Source organism: Camelina sativa, chromosome 10 (assembly GCF_030686135.1).
Source record: "Camelina sativa cultivar CO46 ecotype springtype chromosome 10, ASM3068613v1".
Lineage (NCBI taxonomy): Eukaryota > Viridiplantae > Streptophyta > Magnoliopsida > Brassicales > Brassicaceae > Camelina > Camelina sativa.
Genome location: NC_141889.1, coordinates 12,375,318 through 12,389,277, shown reverse-complemented (window position 1 = coordinate 12,389,277; position 13,960 = coordinate 12,375,318). Strand labels below are relative to the sequence as shown.

Sequence of the window (13,960 nt, the reverse complement as noted above, 5' to 3'; positions counted from 1 at the left end):
AGTTTATCAATCAATATTTTATGACAATATATATATATATATATATATATATATATATATATATATATATATATATATATTTTAATATATTATGAATTATGGAACTATTTTGGAGTTATATAATAAATGATGTTGTATTTTTGAATGCTGCTTAGTTAAACAAAGAATAAATTAGGTAGATAAATATTCTTAAGAAAATTTGGTGTACTTCCCTTTTTTATTCTTAAATTATTAGGTTAAAATACATGTAGTTAAGTTACAACAATTTATTCGTTGAGGAGTCTTTATCATCTATATTAGACAAGCATATTATTCTTTGAGTATCCTCTTCATGATAACAAAGAATAATGATGTCATATTCTTTATAAAAAGGTATACATTATCAAGAAGTTTTTTTATAGAACTTTGTAAAATAAAAAAATTTAGACAATACTAAAAGTAAAAGAAATTGTTGTCATTAATGGAGATACTCGACAAAATGTATACACTAATCCGCACACGTGGGTTAAAATGTGACGGTTGCAATCTTGGTAAAGATTACCATAGTGATGGTTATCGTTGCTTTCATTCTGGAGTATTCTTTCACAAAGAGTGTGCCAATTCCGACCTAGAGATTAACAACCTCTATCATCCCCAACATTCTTTGCATATCAAGGTGGTTGCTGAAAATGAAGATGTATATGGAGAATGCAAGGTTTGTAGAGGTAACTTGCCAAAATTGTACTACTATTGTTCAATATGTGATTTTTCCATCGATTTGTTATGTGCGAAAAAAGAAGTTATAATAACGATTGAGGATCTAAAGGCCCACGAACATTGTTTGTCTCTTGTTCCAAAGATGATTATATTTACTTGTCATCTATGTGGACTGCTTGATGACCGGTTCCCTTATGCATGTAAATTATGTGATTTGAACTTTCACAAAGAATGTGCAGAATCAACACCAGAGATTATCTATTCTTGTCATCCTAAACATATCCTTAAACGTCTCACACATGTTTCGAATTACACCAATGAAAACTGTTGTTTGTGTGAAAATAAACTTTATAACGTGTTTTATCACTGTTATATTTGCAATTTTAGCGTGGATATCAATTGTGCAAAGAGTCCACCACCTTTTATTCTTGTCCATCCTAAGGGTCATGAGCATTCACTCACTCTTATGCCGCAACGGAGTTTTGTTTGTAATGCTTGTGGAATAGAAGACAATCCAAATCCATATGTTTGTCTTCCTTGCAATTTCATGATCCATAAAAATTGTATTGATATGCCACGCGTTATAAAGATTAATCGTCATGATCACCGTTTATATTATAATAGTTTTCTGGATGTAGGAGATTGGAAATGTGGAGTGTGTCATAAAATGATGATATGGACATTTGGGGCTTATACTTGTTTGAAATGTCCAAATCTTGCTATTCATTTAAGATGTGCCACAAGGTTTGGGATTTGGGATGGAACTGAACTTGAAGGCATACCAGAACATATTTTAGAGGTTAAATCATATGAGCCGACCGAAGAAGGAACTATAACGCATTTCAGTCACGTAGATCATACTTTAAAGCTCAATGAGGAAAACAATACAAATGATAAATGCAGGTGGTGTAAAGCATGCTTATATCCCATATTTTTTAGCTCGTTCTATAGTTGCGTGAAATGTGATGATTACATCCTTCATAAAAAATGTGCTTTTCTCCCAAAGAAAAAGGTAGATTCTTTCTACAAGATGTCGATTACTCTAATCACAGTACCTAAATGGAATGATGGAATATTTGTTTGCAATGCTTGTCAATACGTTTTTCAAGGTTTTCGTTATGAAAGTGATGATGGTAATATTATTTTGGATGTGCGATGTGGTTCTATTGTAGATTCTTCTGTTCATGAAAGTCATCCGCTTCATTTGTTATACATAACCTACTCAACAGAAGACAAAATTTGTAATGGTTGTGGAGATAAGGCAACTATGGTATTAAGTTGTGAAGACTGTGGATATTTTTTAGATATTAAATGTTCTATTTTGCCAAAAATGGTCAAACACAAAAACGATAAAGATCATTTTCTATTTCTATGTTACGGAGAAAAAACAAGTGAGCGGTATTGGTGCGAGATATGCGAAGAAGAACTAGATCCAGGGAAATGGTTTTATTTATGTGAACATTGTGGCCTCACTTTTCATATAAAATGTACACTCGGAGATTTCATATGGATGAAACCGAAAGATGAGGATGATTCATCACGAGTTTTTGTGATCTCTAACAATCGTATAACTCGACCAATTTGTTACGTTTGTGATTCTCGCTGTCAATTCTCATCCATACTGCATTTTTTAGGAGAAATATTTTGTTCTGTAAGGTGCATTAAAAAGAAGTTTATGGATGAGTCTATGATTGAGCTTGCTAATGATTAAACTGAAGTGAATTTGCAGCAAACTCATCATTGATACTTTATTCCACCTCAAACACAAAACATGTAAAATTATATTTCTTATTTAAAAAAAAATATATTAATAAAAGATTTATTTTTACAATAGTTAATTTAAATAACTATTATCTTCTAACTTTGTACATTTTCTTTGTTAAAGTATATATTGTGCCTTATTTGTTATCATATATTTATCTTCATATTAGATCTAGAATATATATATTTAATTAATATATTTTGAGTATATCTACTTTAGTATTGCCAAGTTCGGGAACACGTCGTTGGCGATTACTTTCAGTGACAAACAAATATATAACAATGGTGGTAAAATACATAGGGAAATGAAAAGAAAAAACTGCCACCGGCGATGACTTTTGATGTTGCTGATTATGAAACACCATTGCTAGTTTTTTAGCGAATGATCTTTATTAAAGAAGCAAAACAGTAGCTAAAATTAATTAAAAGAGATGATTCACTTTTTTCTTTTATTTATTTATTATTTTTTTCAACCAAACATTAAACTAGAAAATAACTCCAAGATTGGTTGCCCAAACCGGAGGATAAGAGTTTACAAAAAAAGTCTCAGAAGATAAAGATTTCGAAGAACGAGTCAGACAATCTGCCCGTATGTTTGACGTCCGTGGAATCCTTGACAGCTGGAAGGATGGGAAGGATGGTCGGAGTACGTTGAAGTCGTCCAAAAGGTTGGAGAAAGCGGGCCATTCATCAGGAGACTGCACCATCGCCACTAATTCTGCGCAATCCGTCTCGAAGCTCTGACAATCAACCCCCGCCGTCAGTAAGAAATCCATCGCCCAAATCAAAACTTGAAACTCTGAATGTAGAGGGGAAGGACTGCAACGTTGACTCCGTGCTCCCAGTAGTTGCGTGGTATCCTCACTATTACAAAACCACCAGCCCAAACCTACTAGAGGATCTGACGCTTTCCAAGAACCATCAACCTGACACCAGGGTGAAGGATCCCGAGACTCCGCAGGCAGGGGATCTAGGGCAGCCAAATAGAAAGACTTAGCCTCTTCCCATAACAATCTATCATTGTCCGCCTGATTAATAACCTCGGTTGGTACTGCCTCACATCCCTGAAAAACCTTTTTATTTCTATCTTTCCAAATTGACCACACAATCCATGGTAAACGAAGACGTATATTCGGATCGTTCGCCTGAGATGACACCCGCCAAAATATAAAATCTAGATTCGTGTATATGCAACCAGAAGGAAAATCCCCAGAAGTTAAGTCAACGGAAGATAAATCCCAGATCCGACGGGAATGGGAACACTCAAATAGTGCGTGATTGATAGCCTCCACCTCCAAATCACAGCATTTACATAGAGTATCGCACCAAACACTCCGATAAGCAAATCGTTCCATCACTGAAAGAGAACTAGAGGCAATTTGCCAGAAAAAATGCTAAACCTTCGAGGAAATCTTCAGTTTCCAAGTCTGTGATCGTTCCATTCACTTTTTGCCTTTAGTTCTGTACTTTTGCAAGAAGTTGTCAGCGACACCTTTACGAACATAGCTATAAATAAAATTTTGATCATTCTTATTGAAGAAGAGAACGGAATCTTATTTTGAATTTTTAACAAAATTTAGTGTGTATGTGTATATATTATTATTGAAAGCTAAGTCTTAAAAAGCATAGAACAAAAAAAACAAAAAAAAATGTCTTAAAAAAAAGCTTGTGGGGAATAATCTTGTGAACCATGAAAATTAAGAGTTTTATTAGACATCAAATACACTAGTTTCCAAAGCTGGTAAACACGCAAATATGATGAAGCATCATTTTCTGATTCCATGTTGTGGACGAAACTAATGGTTATCTAAATAAACATGGCCGATTGAATCCAAGATTATGACCACATTATGATTATGGTTTTTAAGAATTCTAAAATAATTAAATGTTCATTCTAAATTTTATAGAATATAGAGAAAAAATAAGAATATGTTTCCTAACAGTTTTAGAACATGAGTAAATGTTAGAAAATGTATTCTAATTTTTGTAAAACAAAGAGAAAAATACAGAATATATATATTCCACATTTCATAAAAATTGGAATTTTAAACATCATCTAACAAATATAACATATAAATTTTTGTATAAGATGAAGAGTGTGTAGAAAACATAATCTAAATTTTGTAAAACAAGTACAGTGTATAGAATACACATTCTAAATTTTAGAAGGTATATTCTAAACTTCGTTGATGAAGTTTTATCCATCCAAAATGATAACCAAAAAATCAGATTTATGACATTACATGTATACTCATCTCTTTTATATCATTTTATATGAATTATTGTTAATTTCCTTTGATTTTTTAAAAAAAAATTAATATCAAGAGTAGTTTAGGAATAGTTGAAATTTATTCATAAAATGCATAGATAGACAATTTTTAAATATTTATCCTTATTTCAAAATTTTTCTCAAATTATTAGATTAATATTAACCAAGTTTTTTTATATAAGTTTTATTAGAAATCTAATCAAAGTAAAACAAACCAAACTAATCTCTCTTTTGATAATTATGCATCAGAGATATTCATTTGTTGGTACGAGAGAAGTTTATTTGATGGGCATGCGCTCCTAATTTTACACCTAAAAGCGCCAAGTGCAATGTGAAGGGCATGCGCTCCAGATTTTACATCTAAAAGCGCCAAGGTGCATGTTTTGCACCTAATCTCTTCTTGTTATGTATTCTTTTCCATTGTCAACTCTTAGCTTTTTTTTTTTTGTGTGACAGAAGTTTAGGTCTCGGGCATGCGCTCCCGATGTCTTACTAAAATAAGTGTGAATTTACTTAGATGTTCATTTATGTATCAAATTTCAGTTACGACTGCTACAAAATAATTAATATTCATATATAGATAATGATTTTTGTCAACATAGAGATAAAAAAAATTTGAACTATTAATTTTGACAACCCTAATTATTATGATGTACCTAAACATTAAAGCCTTGAACCTCAAGCTTTCTTTTTATCAATCAACAACTAAAATGATGGATTATGTATATTTTATTTTATATTTTTAGTTTTAAAATTAATTGAAACTTATATAAAAAATGATATTATATTTAAAAGTTTAAAATCCAAAACTTAATTAGGGTCTTCTAGAATGTAGCATCCTCAAAAAAAAATTCAATCAAACATGCACAAAATGAGTGAAGTAAATCAAAGGCTCCAACTAGTAACCAAAATTTAGGAAAAGAATGAGGAAGAATATGATATTCCTCTTCATTCCTCAAAATTTTTACCATTTACAAAGAATATTATTTCATCATCATTCTTCTACATTCCTCATAAAATGAGGAACACTAGACCAAAAATGTTCCTCCCCAAAATTGATAAGGAACAAATAGAACAAAAAAAAGAATTAATATTAAATTTCGTTTTTTATTTTAAAATAAATAAAAAATTATGTTTATTAATAATATTTTAATTTTAGAATACAATAATATTCATATTTTTCACAGTGTATTGGCAGAAAAATATACTTTATACAAAATTTCATATTAAATTAATTTGAAAGCTTTATTTGAAAATTGTATGAATAGTAAAATAAAATTAAAAAATGTGTATACCGTAAATAAAAACTAAAAATATTTTAAATTATATTTCATTTTAAAATCAAATGTAAAATTTATTTTATATACATTAAAAGTAGTATTAGTATTTTATTGACTGATTTATTTAATATTTAATATATTTTTAAAAATATTGTTATTATTTGGTTACCAGTTATTATTTTGTTCTTTCTCTGTATCTTTTCCTTTCATTCCTCAAAAATTGTTTATTCCGTTCCTCATTGTTCTTTTTATTCATTTTCCTTTTGTTCTTCTAATGGTTACCAGTAGAAGCCAAAGTTGGTGCCTTAAAAAAACGTGAAGTAAAGCACCCTCTCTCTCTCTCTCTCTCTCTCTCTCTCCATAACACCACCATAATCTTCCTTTACTTCTCTTCATTTACCCAACACTCCAAACTCCAAACCCAAAACAATGAGTTTTCGCAACCCGAATCTAGTGAGCACATCCAGTACCGATTCAGATCCTATGAGTTTTGTCATAAACAGTAAAATCATACTCACCGCCACAATCATAATCTTATTCATCGTCCTTTTTATGATCTTTCTTCACCATTACTCTCGCCGCTCCAATCTTAGTCGTCACGTCGCCGACCCTTCCACCAACGCCGTCGTCACCACTCCAGGTGGCCTTAACCCTTCTGTCATCAAATCTCTTCCTGAATTCACATTCTCTGCCGCAACCGCAGAAACCTCTATGGAATGTAGGGTTTGCCTTTCGGAGCTCGAGGATAACGAAACATGTCGGGTTTTGCCAAAATGCAATCATACGTTTCACATTGACTGTATTGATATGTGGTTTCATTCTCATTCCACATGTCCTCTCTGCCGATCACTCGTGGAGCCTTTCGCCAGAGGAGTTAAATCGATGGCAGAGGAAGTCTCGGTCTCCCGGTGAGGACCAAAGTTCGCGACCTTATTTATTGAACGTGTGTTTATTGTGATTGCCATATATATATCAATGGTATCAATTTATGTATGTTCTTTTTTTTTTTAAAAGTTTATTAGACTTTTTAGGAGTTTCAGATGCATGCAAATAAAAGAAAATACTTTCTCGATTTCTTCTAAAACATATTAATTACTCTAGTTACAAGATCTAGTTTTGACGCATTAAGCGTTTGCTTTGCTTGTCAACACATTTTTCAATGTCTCGTGTATAGAAGTGATAATTCATGGTTCTATCTACAAGGAGTTTTTTTGGTTGATTAGTAGTAATCAATTAGTATCTCCATCAAATTTTATCCATTAAAACAATTAAAAAACATATTTATGACATTATAAGTATCCTCGTCTATTTTTCATCATTGTTGTTAATTTCCTTTGATTTATTTTTAAAAATCTAATATATATAAGGGGTAGTTTAGGAATAGTTGACATTTACTCGTAAAATTCATAGATATACAAATGTTTAAATATTTATCCTTCTTTCCAACTTTTCCTCATATTATTAGATTAATAGTAACAAAGTTTTTTGATATAAGTTTTATTAAAAATCTAAGCAAAGTAAAACAAACCAAAATAATCTCTCTTTTGATAACTATGCATCATAGATATTCATTGGTTGGTGAGAGAAAAGTTTATATGAAGGGCATGCGTTCCGGATTTTACACCTAAAACCGCCATGGTGCTTGCTTTACACCTAATCTCTTCTTGTTTTGTATTCTTTTCTATTGTCAACTCTTAGCTTTTTTTTTTGGTGTGAGAGAATTTTAGGTGTCGGGCATGCGCTCCAGGTGTCTACTAAAATCAGTGTGAATTTACTTAGATGTTCATTTATGTATCAAATTTCAGTTATGATTGTTACAAAAGAAATAATATCTATATATAGATGATGATTTTTGTCAACAAAGACATAAAATTTTTGAACTATTAATTTTGACAACCTTAATTATTATGATGTACCTAATCATTAAAGCCTTGAACCTCAAGCTTTCTTTTTATCAATCAACAACTAAATGATGGATTATGTATATTTTATTTTATATTTTAGTTTTAAAATTAATTGAAACTTATATAAAAAATGATATTATAATTAAAATTTTAAAACCCAAAACTTAGTTAAGGTCTTCTAGAATGTAGCATCCGAAAAAAAATCAATCAAACATGCACAAAAAGAGTAAAGTAAGTCAACGTTTGTGTCTTAAAAAAACATGAAGTAAAACACCCTCTCCCTCTCTCTCACTCGCCATAAACCACCATCATCTTCCTTCAGTTCTCTTCATTAACCCAACACTCACAACATCAAATCCAAAACAATGAGTTTTTGCAACCCGAATCCAATGAGCACATCCAGTACCGATTCGGATCCTATATATGAGTTTTTTCATAAACAGCAACATCATACTCACCACCACAACCATTCACAGTGGCCTTAACCCTTCCGTCATCAAATCTCTTCCTGAATTTACATTCTCCGCCGCAACCGCACAAACCGCTATGGAATGTAGGGTTTGCCTCTCGAAGCTTGAGGATAATGAAAGATGTCGGGTTTTGCCAAACTGCAACCATTCGTTTCATATTGAATATATTGATATGTGGTTTCATTCTCATTCCACTTGTCCTCTTTTCCGATCATTTGTGGAGCCTTTCGTCGGAGGAGTTAAATCGATGGCAGAGGAAGTCACAGTCTCCCGGTGAAGACCGAAGTTCACGACCAGATTTGTTGAATGTGTCTTTATTGTGACTGCCACGTGGACGTATATCAATGGTACAAATTTATGTATGTTCTTTCTTTTTCTCAGTTTATTAGACTTTTTAGGAGTTTAAGATGCATGCAAGTAAAAGAAAGTACTTTCTCGATTTCTTCTAAAACATATTAATTACTCTAGTTACAAAATCTAGTTTTGACGCATTAAGAGTTTGCTTTGCTTGCCAACACATTTTTCAATGTCTCTTGTACAAAAGTGATAATTCATGGTTCTATCTACAAGGATTTTTTTTGGTTGATTAGTAGTAATCAATTAGTATCTCCTAAACAAGTAGATAGCACTTGTATGGATTTTTTCGATTGATTAGTAGTAATTAATTAGTATCTCCATCAAATTTTATCCATCAAAACGATTAAAAAAACATATTTATGACATTATAAGTATCCTCGTCCATTTTTCATCATTGCTGTTAATTTCCTTTAATTTATTTTTTAAAATCTAATATATATAAGGGGTAGTTCAGGAATAGTTGACATTTATTCGTAAAATGCATAGATAGATTAGTGTTTAAATATTTATCTTTATTTCCAAATTTTCCTCAAATTATTATATTAATAGTAACAAAGTTTTTTGATGTAAAAGTTTTACTAGAAATCTAAGCGAAGTAAAACAAATCAAACTAATCTCTATTTTGATAATTATGCATCATAGATATTCATTTGTTGGTGCGAAAAAATTTTATGTGAAGGGCATGCTCTCCAGATTTTACACCTTAAAGCGCCAAGGTGTATGCTTTGCACCTAATCTCTTCTTGTTTTGTAGTTTTTTCTACTGTCAACTCTTACCTTTTTTTTTGTTGTGAGAAAAATTTAGGTGTCGGGCATGCGCTCCGGGTGTCTTACTAATATCAATGTGAATTTATTTAGGTGTTCATTTATGTATCAAATTTCAGTTAAGGCTGTGACAAAATAAATAATATCCATGTATAGATAATGATTTTTGTCAACATAGACATAAAAATTTTGAACTATTAATTTTGACAACCCTAATTATTATGATGCACCTAAACATTAAAGTCTTGAACCTCAAGCTTTCTTTTTATCAATCAACAACTAAATTATGGATTACGTATATTTTATTTTCTATTTTCAGTTTTAAAATTTATTGAAACTTATGTAAAAAATGATGTTATAATTAAAATTTTAAAACCCAAAGCTTAATTAGGGTCTTCTAGAATGTAACATCCTCGAAAGAAAATCAATCAAACATGCACAAAATGAGTCAAGTAGGTCAACGTTTGTGTCTTTAAAAAACTTGAAGTAAAGCACCCACTCTCTCTCTCTCTCTAATTCGCCATAAAACCACCATCATCTTCCTTTACTTCTCTTCATTCACCCAACAATCCAAACCCCAAACCCAAAACAATGAGTTTTCGCAACCCGAATCCAGTGAGCACATCCAGTACCGATTCAGATCCTATGAGTTTTGTCATAAACAACAAAATCATACTCACTGCCACAATCATAATCTTATTCATTGTCCTTTTTATGATCTTTCTTCACCGTAACTCTCGCCGCTCCAATCTCAGTCGTCACGTCGCCGACCCTTCCACCACTGCCATAGTCACCATTCATTGTGGCCTTAACCCTACCGTCATCAAATCTCTTCCTGAATTCACATTCTCCGCCGCAACTGCACAAACCGCTATGGAATGTAGGGTTTGCCTCTCGGAGCTCGAGGATAACGAAACATGTCGGGTTTTGCCAAACTGCAACCATACGTTTCACATTGACTTTATTGATTTGTGGTTTCATTCTCATTCCACTTGTTCTCTCTGCCGATCACTCGTGGAGCCTTTCGGCGGAGGAGTTAAATCGATGGCAGAGGAAGTCTCGGTCTCCTGGTGAGGACCTAAGGTCACGACCTCATTTGTTGAATGTGTGTTTATTGTGACTTACATGTGGAAGTATATCAATGGTATAAATTTATGTATGTTCTTTCTTTTTTTCTCAGTTTATTAGACTTTTTAGGAGTTTAAGATCCATGCAAGTAAAAGAAAATATTTTCTCGATTTCTTCTAAAACATATTAATTACTCTACTTACGAGATCTAGTTTTGACGCATTAAGCGTTTGCTTTGCTTGTCAACACATTTTTCAATGTCTCTTGTACAGAAGTGATAATTCATGGTTCTATCTACAAGAATTTTTTTTGGTTGATTAGTATTAATCAATTAGTATCTCCTAAACAAGTAGATAGCACTCGAATGGATTTTTCGATTGATTATTAGTAATCAATTAGTATCTCTATCAAATTTTATCCATCAAAACGATTAAAAAAACATATTTATGACATTATAAGTATCCTCGTCTATTTTTCATCATTGTTGTTAATTTCTTTTGATTTATTTTTAAAAATCTAATATATATAAGAGGTATTTTAGGAATAGTTGACATTTTTTCGTAAAATGCATAGATAGACAAATGTTTAAATATTTCTCCTTATTTCCAAACTATCCTCAAATTATTAGATTAAGAGTAACAAAGTTTTTTGGATATAAGTTTTATTAGAAATCTAAGCAAAGTAAAAAAAACAAAACTAATCTTTCTTTTGAGAATTATGCATCAGAGATATTCATTTGTTGGTGCAAGAGAAGTTTATGTGAAGGGCATGCGCTCCAGATTTTACATCTAAAAGCGCCAAGGTGCATGTGTTTGCACCTAATCTCTTCTTGTTATGTATTCTTTTCCATTGTCAACTCTTAGCTTTTTTTTTTTGTGTGACAGAAGTTTAGGTCTCGGGCATGCGCTCCCGATGTCTTACTAAAATAAGTGTGAATTTACTTAGATGTTCATTTATGTATCAAATTTCAGTTACGACTGTTACAAAATAAATAATATTCATATATAGATAATGATTTTTGTCAACATAGAGATAAAAAAAATTTGAACTATTAATTTTGACAACCCTAATTATTATGATGTACCTAAACATTAAAGCCTTGAACCTCAAGCTTTCTTTTTATCAATCAACAACTAAAATGATGGATTATGTATATTTTATTTTATATTTTTAGTTTTAAAATTAATTGAAACTTATATAAAAAATGATATTATATTTAAAAGTTTAAAATCCAAAACTTAATTAGGGTCTTCTAGAATGTAGCATCCTCAAAAAAAAATTCAATCAAACATGCACAAAATGAGTGAAGTAAATCAAAGGCTCCAACTAGTAACCAAAATTTAGGAAAAGAATGAGGAAGAATATGATATTCCTCTTCATTCCTCAAAATTTTTACCATTTACAAAGAATATTATTTCATCATCATTCTTCTACATTCCTCATAAAATGAGGAACACTAGACCAAAAATGTTCCTCCCCAAAATTGATAAGGAACAAATAGAACAAAAAAAAGAATTAATATTAAATTTCGTTTTTTTATTTTAAAATAAATAAAAAATTATGTTTATTAATAATATTTTAATTTTAGAATACAATAATATTCATATTTTTCACAGTGTATTGGCAGAAAAATATACTTTATACAAAATTTCATATTAAATTAATTTGAAAGCTTTATTTGAAAATTGTATGAATAGTAAAATAAAATTAAAAAATGTGTATACCGTAAATAAAAACTAAAAATATTTTAAATTATATTTCATTTTAAAATCAAATGTAAAATTTATTTTATATACATTAAAAGTAGTATTAGTATTTTATTGACTGATTTATTTAATATTTAATATATTTTTAAAAATATTGTTATTATTTGGTTACCAGTTATTATTTTGTTCTTTCTCTGCATCTTTTCCTTTCATTCCTCAAAAATTGTTTATTCCGTTTCTCATTGTTCTTTTTATTCATTTTCCTTTTGTTCTTCTAATGGTTACCAGTAGAAGCCAAAGTTGGTGCCTTAAAAAAACGTGAAGTAAAGCACCCCCTCTCTCTCTCTCTCTCTCTCTCTCTCCATAACACCACCATAATCTTCCTTTACTTCTCTTCATTTACCCAACACTCCAAACTCCAAACCCAAAACAATGAGTTTTCGCAACCCGAATCTAGTGAGCACATCCAGTACCGATTCAGATCCTATGAGTTTTGTCATAAACAGTAAAATCATACTCACCGCCACAATCATAATCTTATTCATCTTTCTTTTTATGATCTTTCTTCACCATTACTCTCGCCGCTCCAATCTTAGTCGTCACGTCGCCGACCCTTCCACCAACGCCGTCGTCACCACTCACGGTGGCCTTAACCCTTCTGTCATCAAATCTCTTCCTGAATTCACATTCTCTGCCGCAACCGCAGAAACCTCTATGGAATGTAGGGTTTGCCTTTCGGAGCTTGAGGATAACGAAACATGTCGGGTTTTGCCAAAATGCAACCATACGTTTCACATTGACTGTATTGATATGTGGTTTCATTCTCATTCCACATGTCCTCTCTGCCGATCACTCGTGGAGCCTTTCGCCAGAGGAGTTAAATCGATGGCAGAGGAAGTCTCGGTCTCCCGGTGAGGACCAAAGTTCGCGACCTTATTTATTGAACGTGTGTTTATTGTGATTGCCATATATATATCAATGGTATCAATTTATGTATGTTCTTTATTTTTTTAAAGTTTATTAGACTTTTTAGGAGTTTCAGATGCATGCAAATAAAAGAAAATACTTTCTCGATTTCTTCTAAAACATATTAATTACTCTAGTTACAAGATCTAGTTTTGACGCATTAAGCGTTTGCTTTGCTTGTCAACACATTTTTCAATGTCTCGTGTATAGAAGTGATAATTCATGGTTCTATCTACAAGGAGTTTTTTTGGTTGATTAGTAGTAATCAATTAGTATCTCCATCAAATTTTATCCATTAAAACAATTAAAAAACATATTTATGACATTATAAGTATCCTCGTCTATTTTTCATCATTGTTGTTAATTTCCTTTGATTTATTTTTAAAAATCTAATATATATAAGGGGTAGTTTAGGAATAGTTGACATTTACTCGTAAAATTCATAGATATACAAATGTTTAAATATTTATCCTTCTTTCCAACTTTTCCTCATATTATTAGATTAATAGTAACAAAGTTTTTTGATATAAGTTTTATTAAAAATCTAAGCAAAGTAAAACAAACCAAAATAATCTCTCTTTTGATAACTATGCATCATAGATATTCATTGGTGGTGAGAGAAAAGTTTATATGAAGGGCATGCGTTCCGGATTTTACACCTAAAACCGCCATGGTGCTTGCTTTACACCTAATCTCTTCTTGTTTTGTATTCTTTTCTA

General features: G+C 31.3%; 1 protein-coding gene and 4 pseudogenes across 2 annotated transcripts; all 5 read left to right on the top strand.

Moving 5' to 3' along the window:
* Positions 1-399: 399 nt before the first annotated feature.
* LOC104718794 (uncharacterized) lies at positions 400-2,529 on the top strand. The gene is made up of 2 exons (XM_010436599.2): positions 400-704; positions 1,335-2,529. Exons 1-2 carry the CDS (start codon positions 461-463, stop codon positions 2,405-2,407), a joined length of 1,317 nt encoding a protein of 438 aa, XP_010434901.1. The 5' UTR covers positions 400-460; the 3' UTR covers positions 2,408-2,529.
* A 3,774-nt stretch (positions 2,530-6,303) lies between these two features.
* LOC147936045 (RING-H2 finger protein ATL17 pseudogene) lies at positions 6,304-7,078 on the top strand (annotated as a pseudogene). The gene has a single exon (XR_015568040.1). The product of XR_015568040.1 is annotated as an RING-H2 finger protein ATL17 pseudogene (transcript).
* A 1,046-nt stretch (positions 7,079-8,124) lies between these two features.
* LOC147936044 (RING-H2 finger protein ATL17 pseudogene) lies at positions 8,125-9,661 on the top strand (annotated as a pseudogene).
* A 316-nt stretch (positions 9,662-9,977) lies between these two features.
* Positions 9,978-10,739, top strand: LOC104720331 (RING-H2 finger protein ATL2 pseudogene; annotated as a pseudogene).
* A 1,802-nt stretch (positions 10,740-12,541) lies between these two features.
* Positions 12,542-13,349, top strand: LOC104720330 (RING-H2 finger protein ATL2 pseudogene; annotated as a pseudogene).
* Positions 13,350-13,960: the final 611 nt, after the last annotated feature.